General features: G+C 37.0%; 1 protein-coding gene and 1 long non-coding RNA gene across 22 annotated transcripts in view; one reads left to right on the top strand and one right to left on the bottom strand.

Annotated features, from left to right (window-relative positions):
* Positions 1-16,124, bottom strand: part of LOC127070765 (uncharacterized) — a 29,024-nt gene extending 12,900 nt beyond the window's left edge. For 7 of the 20 annotated variants that reach the window (XR_007784632.1, XR_007784648.1, XR_007784647.1 and 4 more), the window contains exons 1-11: positions 15,603-16,124; positions 13,743-14,109; positions 13,512-13,667; positions 13,033-13,201; positions 12,717-12,944; positions 10,833-10,957; positions 10,498-10,743; positions 10,132-10,404; positions 7,935-8,390; positions 7,521-7,804; positions 3,737-3,906 (exon numbers count right to left, since the gene is read on the bottom strand). This is a non-coding gene — a long non-coding RNA (uncharacterized LOC127070765). Of the gene's footprint in view, positions 1-470; positions 1,344-3,736; positions 3,907-4,246; positions 5,237-7,520; positions 7,805-7,934; positions 8,391-10,131; positions 10,405-10,497; positions 10,744-10,832; positions 10,958-12,716; positions 12,945-13,032; positions 13,202-13,511; positions 13,668-13,742; positions 14,110-15,602 lie in introns of those variants that run through there. The other 13 variants (XR_007784633.1, XR_007784638.1, XR_007784635.1 and 10 more) reach the window with 13 other exon arrangements.
* LOC127070753 (vesicular acetylcholine transporter) overlaps positions 1-16,791 on the top strand; it is a 58,034-nt gene that overhangs the window by 30,855 nt on the left and 10,388 nt on the right. For both annotated transcript variants that reach the window (XM_051009151.1, XM_051009150.1), the window contains one exon: positions 3,745-3,936. In XM_051009151.1, the coding sequence (XP_050865108.1) occupies positions 3,745-3,936 (192 nt within the window). The remainder of the gene's footprint in view (positions 1-3,744; positions 3,937-16,791) is intronic.

Below are 16,791 nucleotides of genomic sequence, written 5' to 3'. Positions count from 1 at the left end.
TAAAAGATTTCTTAAATTTATGTGTCTACTCGTGTAGCAATTATAGAGAACTTAATTACACGTCTCTCATAGGTTCTTAACGATCGATTCTAAATACGTCCAACATAAAATTTCAGCCACGATAAGAATATCCCTATGGATTTTTACGAACCAAACAAATTATATCTCTACTAACAAGTATTCTTTTTAACGCTGGCAACCCTCTAAAACGAACACTTCAGAAGAAAATTAGAATGAATGCGAGCTATTAATCGGATACGATCGGTCTCCGAAAGAAATCTGAAAAGCTTGAAGTATTCGTATAATGAAGAAAAAAGAAAAAGAAGATAAGCACTGGAGAAGCACAGTTCATTCCTTACTTGGACAGAAAAAAGGAAAATAAAGAGAAAGAGAGAAAAAAGAAGAAAGAGAAAAGAAAAACATCGTCGCCAGCCAAAGCTGAGCAAAAAAATAAAAGAATATTCAGATACGCTTTGCCCGGGATGAATTTCCTTGGAAAGATTTTCTCAAATCAGATGACTTTGATCGCAGTAGTTTCTACGAGGAAGAAATTGGCGCGAGAAATTTCAGCGAACACCCAAATCCAAAGCGCGACTCCTTCTTGTAAGCCTTAACGATGCCAAAGGTATAGACATTGAGTGTTGTGGTGTTGGTTGGAAGTAAACGAGTTCCTCCGTCTCTTTGCAACCCCTGGAGCCATCGAAAACTTACTAACTCCCTCGTAGTGGTAGAACGACGGAGAAAGAGAAAGAGAGAGAGAGAGAGAGAGCACATAAAGACCGATTCAAGTTTATCAAAGCGCACACCAAAGTGTTCCCTAAGGATTCCACCGATTATATGAACTCGGTGAGTGACACAAGATAAAAAAAAAAATAAATAAAGAAAGAAAAGAAAAGAGATCTTTATCATTGTGACGATGATAATAAGAAAAAGAAAGTGAACTTGAATTTTCCGGAAAAAAAAGGAAGACAGGTTTAAAAAAAAAAAAAAAAAAAAGTCAATTGCAAATAGACCGTAACGAATACAAGGCAAAAGATAAGGATTATGAGACAGCAATTTGCGATGTCTAGTAACATTCGCTAGGGGAAAATACTTTGTTCGGGAGTTAGAACGTACACCGTGAAATCCTATGTGATCGTTCTCGGATTGAAGAAAAGAATGGAATGAAAGAGAGGAAATTTCGAGTGCCAGTACTTCTTATCGATGCAAAACATTGTGGAGGGTTGCAGCAATTAAGAGATAACAAGGTTTCCTCCCTCGTCACCCCTCCAATTAGTAACACCCTGAACCCACCCTCTCTTTTTTCTCTCTCTCTCTTTCTCTCTTTCACCCTCTCTCTGTTCCTGCCAGAACCAAAACGTACATCCCCGAGGTCTGCGACGTCTCCACCCTCCGTGTACACCCACCACCTCTCTCCACAAACTTCGTTGAATCGTCTCTCTCTCTCTCTCTCTCTCTCTCTTCTTCTGTTTGCGTAACGAATGGCTAGTCCATTGGGAATTTTCATGAAATATTGCAAGGTGCTGCTATAATCGTGAAAAGATAGACACGTTACGTTAGAAATTTATAATACGCTGCTAATACGCGATATCGAAAATCATCCCTCCTACGAATTCCTTAAAAGAAGAAAAGAAAAAAAAGAAAAGTGCCTGCGTCAACGAGTAAGAGAAAAAAAAATAAAGAAAAGGTTTAAAAATTCCCTATATGAGATGCAATATGCACGAATAAGGGTCGTTATAAAAGATAAAGAGAGAAAGAAAAAGCACTAGTCTCTCCGGCCGTCGGACGAATGACGAAATTATTTCGAATTCAGTAAGCTCGAATAGCAGGCACGTCCGATTGATTATTATCGAATTGGACAAACGAGGGTGCTTGATCGAAACTATTGAACCATTTAGAATTAGGATATCCTACTATTCCCGTCACTATATTTACACCTAATTACACCAATCTCGTACGAATTAGACCGATCACCTAGCTAATTATACCTTGATAAAAAGTCTCATTTTAAGAAATTACACGTATCGTAAAAATTATTGATCTATTGTTAATACTCATTGTAAACGGACAGACAACGCACGCGTTGATAAAAATTACGAATTTTACGACTAGGTTATCGTCTCGAGTATACTTTTTCAGAAAAAATAAATAAAACGTGACATCGTACAAGTTGTCAGATAAGAGAAAAATTTACAACAGAGTATATAGAATGTATAACACATCGTTATCCGCCTATTAACAATAACATTACCTACTTACAATACGGCTGTCACTGGACAAATGTTCTTTAATGGAAATCTTATTTTTCTATCGTTCAAGATAAGAGTAGTAAAATTATAGAGTCCTTGAACGATATGCTTGTTCGTTTCATCGCGTTTATTACTTCGAAAAGTATAGCCAATCAGACGTGTCTAAAATATATAGTGACAATTATTCTTATAATGTTACACAACGCTTGCATATATTTTTCTGCGCATATCAAAATAAAAAAAGGAGTTTCGCATTATCGAACGTGTTCGATGCGACTGGCAAGTAGTACCTGGTAGTAGTGTATCAAGTTCGCACACAGTCATGACTATGAAAATATTTCGATCTTGATATTTTCGAATAGGAAAATCGTGCGAGTAGGATAGAGAAGGAAGAGAGTTGTCCAAGACAGGTTAGTGCGTATGAGGTCGTTAGTAGAGTTTCCAGCGGTGCATATCAATGAGGTCTATGAAAGGGGAGCGAAAATCTCATGGGAATACGAACACCCGTTATACGAAGGAACGAAAAAAAGCTAACCGTATCTCGCGAGATATGTTACGTTCGAGGGTTGGTTAGAACGCAACAAGAATTTTTCAGAATCTAACTGACTCATGGTGCTTACGATAATCCGACTCGTTACTAAAAGACGATTTTCGGGATTCGTTTCGTGCCTGGAATAAAGCTCCTATCTTGATCTAACTGGAATATCCTTATTTATCTTACGTGTCGAGCATTACTCGAGAATCGTTAATTCCCAGACTCGTCCGTTTACTAATCCCACCATTGACAAAAAAATCACACGCTTGTCGTACAAAAGAAAAAACAAGAAATTAATTCGATTCCAGTTCGTTTTAATAAAAATATCGATTTTCAATATATTATTAATAGAAACTTATATATCTATATCATGTCTATTGCATATTGAGACTGTAGACTACTTTTTCAACGAATTATTCATCCTGTTTCTCTCTTTTCTCGACCATTCAACAGAAAAATTCAAGCCGAACGATCGAAGGGTAGTGGACTCGGTTTATGTATTCGTGCATAGATGTGTGTTCGTCGGGTCACAAAGTTGGTCTTGTTAGGCCGCGGCGAAAGGGGATTCTGATCAACGAAGCGTGCGAGCCCTAAGGGCTCTTCCTCTGCCAGACACGCTTCGTTTCTCAATTGATTCTTTATTTTACAATCGCTCGTGGCCTTCTTTCCGGAGGACCGCGGAACATGTCGTGCGGGATAAGGACGTTAGGTGCTTATCGTGCTACCCTTCCTTTCAATGCGTGTTTCTCTCTTTTTTTTACTTTTTTTTTTTTTTTCATCGACTACCCTTCATCTCTTTCCTTTTACAAGTAATCTTTGATATAAAATATATTCATATATTTTAAAGTTCTTTAAAGATACGTAGACGTGTATATACATACATATTAGATATGTCTAAGTCCAAATACCATTGCTACAGTTATTATCACTATCCTAACGATGAAAATATTACCATTGCAGAGAGTCAAACCTCTACCCAGTCTTCCAGTCCCAGACTTGGAAACGACCATGCAGAAGTATCTCGCACAGGTTGAAGTAATAACACCGAATCATCTGGAGAAGACTCGAAGTTTGGTTAGAGGATTCTTATCTGGACCTGGACCGAAGTTGCAGCAGCATCTTCTGGAACGTAGACAAAAGACGACTAACTGGGTAAGTTGATATACAATTGCAATATGCACGTTATTGTCATATCTAAACTACATTTGACGGTATATTTGTCGTTGTTCTTTTCTTTTAAACAAAGTAAACGAGGGATAAAAAATCGTTTCGTTTGATACCTTCTTATACGATTAAATATTCTTATGGGGTAAGAAAAAAGAAAGGGATTTAGATGAGAGAGAGTGAACGAAAGGGACAAAGAGATACTGATAAAAAAAGACAAGAATAGCGAATCTTTTTCTTCGACTAAGTGGCACAACAGCACTTTCGTTTTAAGCCATCATGCCTCCAGAGAATTTACCTTCCGTAACGGTTGGTCCTACGCCATTGTAAGCATCCCTTCTCTCCTCTCTCTCTCTCTCTCTTTCGTACATGTTCATCGAATATCCGCGTGTCCTTCATGACTTTTGCGATCTTTCCCCCGTGTCTAGCACGCTTCGCACGTTCCCGTGGGATTCTTGGGCCGATGCATTCTGGCTGCTATGCTATAAGCTAGACCCTACACTCTTCGTCCACCCTCGCTTCGCAAAGCCCCCCCGTGGCACATAAATAAATAAATAAATGGATTTACGGGGGCCCATGTACGCTATCTCTCTCTTCTTCCTCTGTCATGCCTTTCACCTTCTATGCTCGAGTAAAGAGGGACAAGAGGGAGCATAGAAATATTAGGGCAAAAGAGAGAAAGAGAAGAAAGAATTCTCGCACAATGCAAATATTATAGGAAATAAAACGAAAAGAGAGAAGGGTTGAATTCTGTACGATAATAAAAAAGATGAAGCGAGATTCGCTTATACGTATATACGTGTTTGTATATGCGTGTGTAAAATTTTGTGGAATTTAACAAGCGTACACCATGAATTAAAAGTTGTTCTCTGTAAAAGCCAACTTTGCTTGTACTTCGTTAAGGAAAGTCTAAAAATTCAGTTTGGCGGGGTAAAGAAGATGAAGATATCTATAATGAAGTCGATAACTAGCAAAAAAAAAAAAAAGGAAAGTATTCAAAGCTATCGGAATTACTTTTACGAGAGGGTCGAAATAAGAAAACGTCTGGATATCGAGTTAAATTGAATTTCCTTTTCCTTGAAACGAAGTTACTCAGGATTTAGTACTCGGGCAGATCGATCATTTCACAAATGTGATTGCTCAAGATATCGTGTGTTGTAACTTATCTTACGTTACGTTACGTTAATTATCGATGAATCCATTGCTTGCGTGAAAACTTTATTACGAAACTAGTAAACTCTCGTTTCTCAAATGATCCATAATAAGCTTCCATTATCCTTAAATTGATCTGGAAGATAAATTAATTAAACGATCGGAAATTACAAAAGAATGGAATCGAATATCAATGATTTAGCGAGAGCGAGAGATAAAGAAAAAAAAATGATCCTCGTGATAGAAGATCCGTAAAGGTCTCTCCGATCGATCAGATGAGAACGAAGGCAAAGGAGAAAAGAATTCGCGAGAAAATTGCTTTTTCGTGCTGCCCCTCTCTCTTTCTCGCCTAGGCTCCAGCTGAGTCTTTCTTTGGCTCTGTTAAAGCCGACAAAACGGAAATGTCGTTTCGTCTGTCGCTTACATACAACAAAAACGACGAGAAAGATTTTCAAAAGGTAGACCACCTCTACTATACGCGATATCTCCTCTCTTTTTCTCTACACGTGTATAAAACATTTTATATCTTTATATTGGGAGATCCAATAATTTTGAACGCGTTGAGAAAAAAGTTTGAAGGGGAGAAAAGTTTGACGATCGAAAGGAGGAAAACTAAAATGTTAACTATTAAAAATTGTCGCGTCTCATCGGTGATCAAAGTTCTAGATCGAATTTTACGAGACATAGGCAGACGAGAAGAGAACAGGGTCGAGTTGGTTCGCGAATGAATAATGGAAGTTCCAATGAAATTTTCCAGCTCGCCGCGGGGTATCGTAATATTAGCTTACCGCTAGCACGATTCTCTCTGTTGCCGGCCTTCAAGCACTCCCACTCTGATAAAACCCATAGAGATTACCGTTTGGACTGGGAACCCTTCCCTCCCTTATACCACGTACTATTTGCAGCGTTCTTTTTACGATTTCTCACCTCTAAAAAAATATTATAATTTCTCCGAGAAATATAAAAGGAAAATGAGAAGAGCAAACCGAATGACAGGAAAAGACAACATTAGAATTATATCATTATCTACATTAGCCGGAATTAAAATATTATTACAATTAAGAATATTTAATTGCGATGAAACATTATATCCACCCATTAAAAAGATAACAAAGAGGAAAATGAAAATATATAAAATGGAAAAAGCTCGGAAAGAGGTATTAGCAAGCGAAAGAGAACACGCAAGATAAACGATAAAACCGCGAGGGAAGTAGAGGAAGCGGAGAGAAAGAGAAAGAGAGAGAAAAGGGTAAAGAAGGCACGTGCAAACCGGTGTGTGTCGAGGCTTCGGAAAAGGGACGTCTCTCTTTGCTCCCTACTTCAAGGAGACAGGAAACGACGGAGGACTAGGGGCAATAAACGTTTATAGTCTGGTCAAAAGCTCCATATCGGATGAACGTATCTCTTTCCTGCTTCGTGCAAACTAGCACGTTTCTCTTCCAACGGGAATTTTCCTCCATCGTTCAAATTTATCTTTCGAAAATACGCATCTCTGATCGCAATCTAAAACATCAACATACATATGTTATTTCTCTTCAAACATAGATCAGACCAAACATTCCTAGATGACATTAAAAATCGATTACTCTTTTTCCAAAGGGCTGTTTAGAAAAGAAAGAAGAAAAGTTGGCATAAAGAGTTCTCGACTTTTAAAGACGCTCAACAACTTTTCGCTCATCCTGTATCGATCAAACTGCAACGATTGTAACAACTGATTGATTCTACGCAATACCGTCGCTTCTTCCCGACGCGTCTATCAAACAAAGAAAAGGAGCGTTACGAAAATTGCTTGCGAGTAGACATAGTAAAGTAGCGAGAATATCGTGATAGTCAGACCGAGAACGACCAGTAGAGAAAGGAAAGCCAGATGCGTTTGGAGGAAGAAGTATGAATTCGAAGGGGAAGGCAAGGCCAAGGCGTGGAACCCTAAAGTACGCAACTTTTCTTAGGAATCCCTGTGGGCATGGGACGACGTCTCTCTCTCTCTGAAAGAAGAGGAGTGAGTTAGAGAGTGAGTGAAGGAGAAAGAGAGAGAAAGAGAAAGAAAGTTTTCCAAGCTCGAAGAAGGAAGAAGGAAGAAAGGAGAAGAAAGGAAGGAAAGAACGATTCTCGGGAAGGTGACTTCAGCTTTCACACGCGAGAGGAAATTTAAGGGGAAAATATTTTTCCGTGACACGCGAGACTGTACACACACACACACACACACATATAGAGCTAGGTAATAGCTTCTTCTCGTTCTAATGAAAGAGAGAGAGAGAGAAGCAACTGCATAGGGTCCCTAAAGTTTTCTCTTTTTATTAGCGTAGTTCCCATAGCGATCGAGGAGATTCGACGTGTCGAGAATGATCGGAGTGACGATAAAGGAAACTTGCAGTAAATCGATATCCTTCTACAGCTGATGCGCGAAAAAAAACGCTTACCTTCTTCCTTCCACTTTCTGTCTTTTATTCTTTTTGTTGTTGGTGAAAAAACCCCGATAGAAAGAGAGGAGTCCTTTGTCAAACGAGATGCTCCCTTTGTCGTTCGACTCCGCCACTTCGTTAAAACGCTGCCGGGGAAATACTTTGTACGGGCTATCGAAAGTTTCAGTGGGATCAACCGTTCCTTTTGTTGTTGGTTATCCTTGCAATTACGACGGGAAACAACGTTGACCGGTTTTTTCTTTTTTTGTTTTGTTTTATTTTACAGTAGAATAAAAATTTACCTATCGAGAAAAACCACAATTAATATTCCAAAGATAATAATAACAGCGATTGCAACATATACATACATAAATGTTGCATTTAAATAAAAAATACTGCGCAATAACAAAAAGTAAACATTGGAATAAGTACCTCTCCACGTAACATTAATCTTGGCAATTTTAATGTTTGTCACCAGTACGGGTTTGTACGATCTGGTATCTCGTGGAGCTTAGGGTAGCGTTGGTAATCCTTTGTTGAAACAGTGCTAAGCCCTTACGGATTGTCTACAGAATCGTTGGAACGATATCGTGAAAATAAAAATGAGAGAAAGAGAGAGAAGAAAAAGAGCTGTAGAACCCTCCCGTGGTTGTTTCGTCACCCTTTTCCATCCATGCCCCTATTGTCTTCAACTATGGATCTTGCAGAAAGTAATAAAATGAAGCGTAAAATATGAGACACGATCTTGAAGAAGAAATTCTGGATAATCTTCAGCTGTTGAAATATTTATTTTCCGCGCGTTGTCTGATCTTCCGTTTTCTCGCTCAAGTGATAAAACGAACGATTCTTTTCTGAACAAAAAATGTTCTGGTGGACCTACCAGGTGTTCTGAAAGAACAACAAAAAAATAAGAATAAAGTTAACGGGGTTTGGGAAAGAGTGAAACGATCAAACCGGAGAGGTCGTTTGTGAAATTGGCTTCGATATATCCGATAGCGAATGGGAAAATCGTCCCCACGTGAAACACCGAGGAAGAACCAATCTCACCCTGGAGATTCACGGTAGTATAGTCGTATGCCTCTATGGACCGTAGGCCTCAAACTTATAATCTTCTGAGATCACTGAGCTGGCTTAGAATACTATACTTCGTTTATCGTTACGATGATACGAAAATGAAATTGATAGATGGAACTAAACGAATAAACAAATAAATAATAAAAAGAACCGATTCCATTGATATTAAATACATATTTGTTTATGAAAGTTCGCTGGAACGGAGTCGATCAATCAATCAAATCGATGTCAATTATTTGTATACACGGATTAAATACGTATATTGATTTTGCAAATTGTTAACAACGATTCGATGCATCGAGATAATACTGAGATCAAAAGGATTGAAGTGGCACGAAGGAGGACAGTGAACTGCGACGGAACAGGAGGAAAAGTAAGTTTTCTATTCGAGGAGCACTTAACAACACAAATATTTATGGTATCTTTCAATTTCAAGAGAGAGAAGAGAAAAAATACAAACCACTGTCTTTTTCGATGGAGAACACGACTCATGAGATAGGGAAAAGAGAAGAGATGAGAAGAGGAGAGTAAAGGGGGTGGGTGGGAGGGGGGAGAGAAATTCGACCCTCCTCGAATACGCATACCCCGCGGGATTAACCTTTAATTCTATCCTGACTCGCTCCCTTCGGCCTTGACGAAGGGTCGTCCTCGTCGTCTACCGTGAACATTCTGACTGTTTCTGAAGCTCGACATCGATTGGAAACAAGATGGAAATGAAATTTTCCCAATGGTTCAACGAGTGAGATTGCACATCGCAGGATCCTCCAAAGTTAAAAAAGTGTGTGCGCGTGTGTGTATGTTTGTGTATATATATATACATACATGCAGTAAAAACTTTTATAAAGTTTTCTATAAAGAATTTGTAACAAAAACCATGAATTTCCAAAACAAAACGAATACATATATAAAAAAAATATATATACATATATATATAAGATATCTCAGTAATTCGAGATTAACGGGAAACTTCATAAATATCTCTGCCAACTAAACGAGAAAATTCATAAATATCTCTATGTATTATATTGTACATAAGTACATACGTACATACGTATATAGAGATACATAGACGTATGGGGAGAAATTAAATGAAGTGGCTGGTCCAGCGGATCGATGCGAGTTACCTGTAAACTCATCCCCCACGTCTCTAAACTTGCGTTCTCACGATATACGCTTAACATGTTTATTCTTACGACCTTAGAGAAAATGGTCATATATTTCTCACCGTAAAAGTTATATTAAGATTTACATAGTCTATACCATTGTTCAGTTTTCTTTTCTACGATCCCATACAAGCTAGCCTATAGAGAGAGAGAGAGAAAAAAAACTACCGAACCGTATAATAGAAAAACGGAAGGTGAATATTCTAGCGTGGGATGACGAAAGACAATAATGTATAAATACATATACATATATGCGAAGAGAGTGTATATATACATGTACATCGTTGATGATAAAAAATAGAAACACTAGGTGAGGTGATACTAGAAAGAGAGAGAGAGAGAGAGGGAGGGAAAAAAAGAGAAAGGTGCAAAGGTGTATTCCAGGCGCATACGTTAAAGTGCGCAGAATCCGGGGTAACGATTGCAGGAGAGCAGCCGAAGGCAGCCGCCATGGTACGTCGAGCACAGGTAAGGCGAGACCGAAGCGATCTGGGTCACCACGACCTCGTCCTAAAGGCCGGACCTACTAGAGGTTACGACCAGCTTAAAGAGTCGCTCGATTTTCATCGATCGATGTCTCTTATATGATAACACCCTCTTTTATCTCCGTCTCTCACCTGCGTTTTCTTCAAATTTATCGCTCCAATCTAATTTTTTCCAACGTACTTGATCCATGAAAAAAACGAAAAAAGAAAAAGAAAAGATCATACCAGATGTCGCATCTAAAATTCTAAATCTTTTTCCTTAAAAATTCATACTTTCAAAATTTTTCCAAAATTCCTACAGGATCGCTCATCCTTTTTCTTCTCCATTTCTCACCCGTGTATATGTGTGCTTTCAAACTTATCGCTCTAATTTAATTTCTTCAATACGGTTATCTTGATCCATGAAAAATGAAAAGATCGTGTCGTGGGAGATACAAGATTATAAACTTTTCCCTCAAGATACCTCGTTTTACAAAATTTTCTCTAAAATGATAATGCCTGGCACTGATCAAAGATTTCCTAAAAAATTAATATTAAATTGTTAATGATTAATGAGAACAAATTACTTATCGTTTTCAAATAATAATGAACTATAGTGTTCTACGAACAATAGTTTGCTTTAATCCGAGTTACCAAGATTACAATACATTATTGTCAAGACATTTCCGAAATTTAACCACAAGATTCGATAATGTGAACACTCGATCGTTATATAGGAGGGTCGATCGATAACCTACAACGAGAATTACAGCTTTGGTAAGCCACAAGAAGAATACAATGAATTATTTAAAGCTGACTCTTTTTATATAAAAGTGGGCCAATCGGAGATCGAATTTTCGATGAACGAAATCAAGAGAGACAGAACGAGAGAAAGAGAGAGAAAGAAAGAAAGAGAGAGAGAGAGAGAGAGAAAAAGAGAGAGAAAGAGAGATAGAGAAAGAAAGAAAGAAAGAGAGAGAGCAACATGGTTTCCTTTGTACCAAGTAAATTAAAAATAGTTCTTTACAATCTTAAATTGCTTCAATTGAATTTTATTGATTAAATTAGCTTGTTAAAATAGAAAGCGAAATGAAAAAGAAATAGATCTGAGATATCAGAAAGCGTAAAGAGACATTAAATCAAGATATGTTTGAAAGAACGAAAAGATCCAGAATTCTCGAGTTAATCCTCGAGCTGCCAATGATACGGGAAACTTCTTGATCCCGTTTTCTTCGTGGATCAACGAATATATCCCTGTTATCTCTATAACGCTATCGAAGTCTCCTCGTCGAGCTCTCCGCAATCCGTGTTGGACTGTTACTTGACCTATCAGAAATTGATCGATCGCCTTTTGTAAGTAATCCCAAAGGGATCGTGACCAAAGTCCGAACACCTTGCTAATTCATTATAATTACATGACGAGCAGAATACACGCGAGAAAACAAATTAACGTATCTAATAAGAAAAAAGGGCTAGCTCTAAATAATTTTAATTCTACGGATTACTTAAATGGAAAGCTTAGACGTCAACGTTTCTACGATTTTTTTCTACTGATAAAATTACTTGAGAGCTACTTAAGTTCTTTCCATATCTAAAAAAGGAAGTTAAATAGTTCCTATTGATCGATCGATCTATTGATCTATTGATCATCGTCTTAAAAAAGAAACAATAAATAAATAGATAAATAAATAAATAAATAAATAATAATAATAATAGCAACAACAATAATATTGAAAATAATAATTTCCACCTTCCTACAAAATCGCGATAGGTCTCGAATTTTCTTCAACGATGCTTCATTAGCGAGTAGTGAGGATGAAAAGAGGGAATGAGAACAAAAGAGAGGGAAAGAGAGAGAGAAAGAAAACAGGTTGGGTTATAGAGGGTCAATGGAGAGTTCTAACCGATGGATACTGCAGCCCCTGTCAGATCCACACTCTCCTGTTGCCCTCCCGGCACCTTTTGCCGCGTGTATTCGAACAATGACGAAATACATGGAACGAGTGAAAGATATACAAACGTAGCTGGTTGCCAGAGAGCTCGCTAGGGTGGTCGATAAGGTCGAGTTTGCGCCTAACGGAGGGAGAGAAGAGAAAGATAGACGAGGATAGAGAGATAGATAGAGAGAGAGAGAGAGAGGAAGAGAGAGAGAGAAAGAATGAGGGAGGGAGGGAGAGAAATGCTGAGGATGGGAGAAAAAGATAAGTATGTCGAGGGAGAACTACCAGTCAAGATATATACAGAGACAGAGAAAGAGACGGACAGACAGACAGACAAACAGACAGACAAACAGCAAACAAACGGACACATACGCAGAGAGAGAGAGAGAGAGAGAGAGAGAGAGAGAAGGAATGTACTTGATGGAAACTCGGAACGGCGACATCGTGTTCAGGCCTCTGTTGAAATCTCCGTAACGTGACACCAAGCAAACTTCGAACTAGGCTTAGTTGATGTCTCTCGTTCACGAGTCCTCATCTACTCGATACTTTTGCTCTTACTAATTGTTCAATTACCTAGAGACTACATCAACTTGAAACGATTCTCAGGAAACTTCAGAAATGTCTAACTTCGATTTGATTATCCGTACTAAAAATGAACTAGGCTGTAATAGTCCCTTTAATTTTCTCTTATTATATTATTAGTTTATGTATTTTACTCGTAGGACATCAAAAGATGTATTAGCTCGTTTTAACAAATAAGAGTTTAATTTCTCGAGTCCTTTTGAAATTATTTTGAATAGTCTGAAAGAGATAATAAACAGAAATTAGGAAAGTGAAAATGTTTCAAGTATAACAAACATAAGAAATGAATTGATCGATTTGAACATACCGTTTACGTAATACCAGTTAATTTCAATAATAACAAGAAAAAAGAATTATTCGCATTTGCTCTGCTTAATACGATTCTACCCTTCCTAAATGACGCTTTCGACACGTGAATCCAATCATTTAAACGGCCGAACGCATTTAGATGTACATATTATTGCACCATGGGTTTCCTAAGAAGAACACGACGAGATCAGACGAGACGAGAAACGAATCTTTCGGTAATTTCAAGTTAGATCGTTAAAATGCCGTCACTTAAGAGAGTAGTATATACATTATTACCGAACTCCGAACAGTCTAAAAGTAAAATGCTTTGACCTGTTTCACTGATGAGATCGTTAAGAGATCCAAACGATTGACGAAACGGTTAAATTGTTCTAATCGCGAGAAAAAAGACGAAACAAAAAAGAAATACATAAATCTTAACTAATCGAATCGATTAAGATCGTTAAATAAAACGTTTTTGAAATAATCGCACTTAACTTTTTCTAAGATCTATAACACCTATTATATAGATCTATCTAATTCATATCTACAGGATGAGTCAAAAGTTCTTAGATGATTCGAAAAACTAATAACTCTTATTTGAGAGTCGTCACGTTTGCAGCTTTACAAACGCTAAGTTTGTAGTTTTGCGATCTGAAAAATAAATGAATAAGTAAATCGATCAAATAAAAAAAGTTTCGAAAAAGAGTAATAGATCTTAAAAATTACCTAGCAACTTTTGATTCGATCTGCATACACACACAATGAGACGATATATATATATAGATAGAGAATGATTCAAGTAATGTATATACCACATCCGAGATTTGTCTAATAATGATGCATCAGAGTTACACGAAGCAATAGCAAGCTCATTAAATCTGAGGAAAACTAGACGCTCGTAGGTTTTGCAATATCTGCAGGAGGATAGATCAGCACGCCAAGTAATTTATTGATACTCGATCATCTCCCACGAAGTAACTTATTATGTGAACACCTGCTTCTATAGTCACTGCCATTGCTTTGGTATTATTCGTTTCAAACTACATATAATTATCTGCATCATTTTTAACATCGTTTTGTCTAGGATCTATATCTGAAAACGATGAATAAAATAAATATAAATAAATAAAATTACACATCTCTCACTATATACGGCCGTGTGCATGTGTGTGCGTCGTGTAGATCTCTCCCGTGTAAAACTCGAAAGACTATAAATTTTCATTGATTATCATCGATATTCGATCACACAAGAGAAATAGACTTTATGGTTTAGCATGCAATCATCTTGCTTAATGGATTCCGAAAGCTTAAATCCGCTTGACAGACAGACGTTCGAAAATGGTTTCAAACTCCCACCGTGCATACTTCGCGTGCGCAACACATCGTTATACCGAGCAAGTTTCTCGTACACTATGCAATTTTTGATATGATCAATCTCTCTTTTTTCCTTTCTTTTTCTTTTTTCCTTTCTTTTTTTGGTAAACATAAAGAACGAGAGACCGTCATCCTTGGCCCAGAAGTATTCGCATAATCTTATTATACCATACAAAAAAACGTGTTACGGTTCTTACGTGTACGCTCTCGTAATTCTTCAGAAATATATAAATAATAATAATTGTAATAATATTAGTAATAACTAAATTGAAATGTAACAATTAAAAAAAGGTTAAACGAGTACGAATTACTAAATCGGTAATGTAGGAATCTATTCTTCAGACTTAGCGCGAATTTTCAAACGATCGATGTCGTCTTCAAAACGTTAACAAAGATCTTTGTTGTACGTGTATGACGAAAGTTAGAAAGACATGAAAAAGAAAAAAAGAAAAAGAAACGGTACGATTTTATTGCAGTTATGCGTGCGAAACGATGATTATCGTATTTGTTCGGCTGGTAGTACGTAGGTAGACATATCTTCTTGATCCGAGCAATTTCATACGCGTACGCGAGCAAGATACAGATGAGCTCTCGTAAAGAAGTTAGGTGCAGATCTCCTGTGCGGAGGTTGCGAAGTGTAGATGCACGTGCACTTCGCATGATGCAATTTAGAAACAGTGGTAAAAAATATGGACGAAACATTTGCAGTCTTCAAGTACGCGGCTTCGCTGTATCCTGAATAAGATCGCGTCGAGTCGGACGGAAAAATATTGACCGATCTTGTTACGTTTCTGTTTCGTTGCCGAACTACCGTCCGTCGTCATTTCACGAAGGCGATTTGCGTTTCTCATTGCGTTTAAAGCGCAACAAGCGTGCAGCAGCTCACACGTTATTTGCGTAATTCGGATTTTGCATAAACACGGCGATGCATTCGACGTTGACGAAAAAAAAACTTTTCCCCGTGCAATATTTTCCGTTGAAACTCGAGACGTTATGCTCGAGTTTAACATTTTATTCAAAATAATAAAACTTGTGCGAACCTAAATAACACTTATCGATCGTATTATTCGAACGAATAAAAACGTTTATTTCCAACGAAAGTAACAAAACCGTTAAAAATGAAAGAGAGAAAGAGAGAGAGAGAGAGAGAGAGAGAGAGAAAGAAAGAAGAGGAAAGAAAAGAAAATTGTTAACCTCGATTAAAATACTTACTGCGACATTTCAATCATGCCGATAATCTACTTTCATAGCGTCTCCTTCGCACGTTCATCATTTTGATCGCTACTCGATATTCTTCGTTGCTTCTGGAAAATGATTACACTGCAGCACCACCGATATAAAACGATGAAAAATTCATAAAACGACAACGGCCGATCAACCGAAAAGTAATAAGGACTACGTTGATCAAATTACTTTAAGTTTTACCAACACTTCCGTTTTTTTTTTCTTTTTTATTGGCACTACTGTCCACACTGATTATACGCAGTAAAAATTATTTCGGAAGCGGGAAATTACTATACTTATATAACCTAATTCATTTATCGAATTATCACCTATCGAATGATTAAAATTATATGTTATGAAATTAATGAAACAACTTATATAAACACACGCGTCAAATTATACTTATTCGGTTTTAATGATCGTTCATCGAATGTAACTAATCAGATCGTATCGAATAAATCTTAACTGCCCGAATTCAACGTCCTTACTGCATAAAGGAACATTGTAGAATAAGTGTTGCCACACATAAAAACAAAGCTTTTGGAAACAAAAGAATATCGCACCCGCGATATACAAACATTAAAATCTTTGAAGTTACCTTTGAATGATTTAACGAATTATAGGAATAAAATGTTATTAATTAAAGTAAGAGAATAATAATCAAACTATACAAATACTTAATTCTATCTATAATGAAAGAACTTATCTCTTCTATGAATTCCTTTCTTCTTCAATGATAATTCGTTTTCATTCGTTGGTTCGAATTTTGTCTTACTTTTTATTTCTCTCACTTTCTCTTCTACATCCTTGAGACATCTGGTGAAAATTTTCAAAAATAATGGAAATAACGTTTAATCTTTAATGTTTTTATGAACGCTATATTAATCTGATTGGTACGATCTAGCGCCAAGAATATCTATTTTTTCTTCGCTAGTGCATTAAAAGTTCAATGTTCTAAAGTGCATAAAAGTGTGTCCATTATCATCTTTTGGCAAAGTTAAAATCTTTAATTGATCGATTTAATCAAGTAAAGGACAATATAATCATGTTTAATTATTCATCAATCGTGAATCGTCGAACAAGGTAACCTAACGATTTATATTAATATGTTAATTTTGTTTCGATCAGATTGTTAAGGAAAAAAAGGAGAAAAATTAAATAATCGAATTTGTTAATA

The sequence above is a fragment of the Vespula vulgaris genome, chromosome 19 (assembly GCF_905475345.1).
Source record: "Vespula vulgaris chromosome 19, iyVesVulg1.1, whole genome shotgun sequence".
NCBI classification, from domain to species: domain Eukaryota; kingdom Metazoa; phylum Arthropoda; class Insecta; order Hymenoptera; family Vespidae; genus Vespula; species Vespula vulgaris.
Note: the sequence above shows the minus strand (reverse complement) of the source record. Positions and strands in the feature narration are given on the sequence as shown.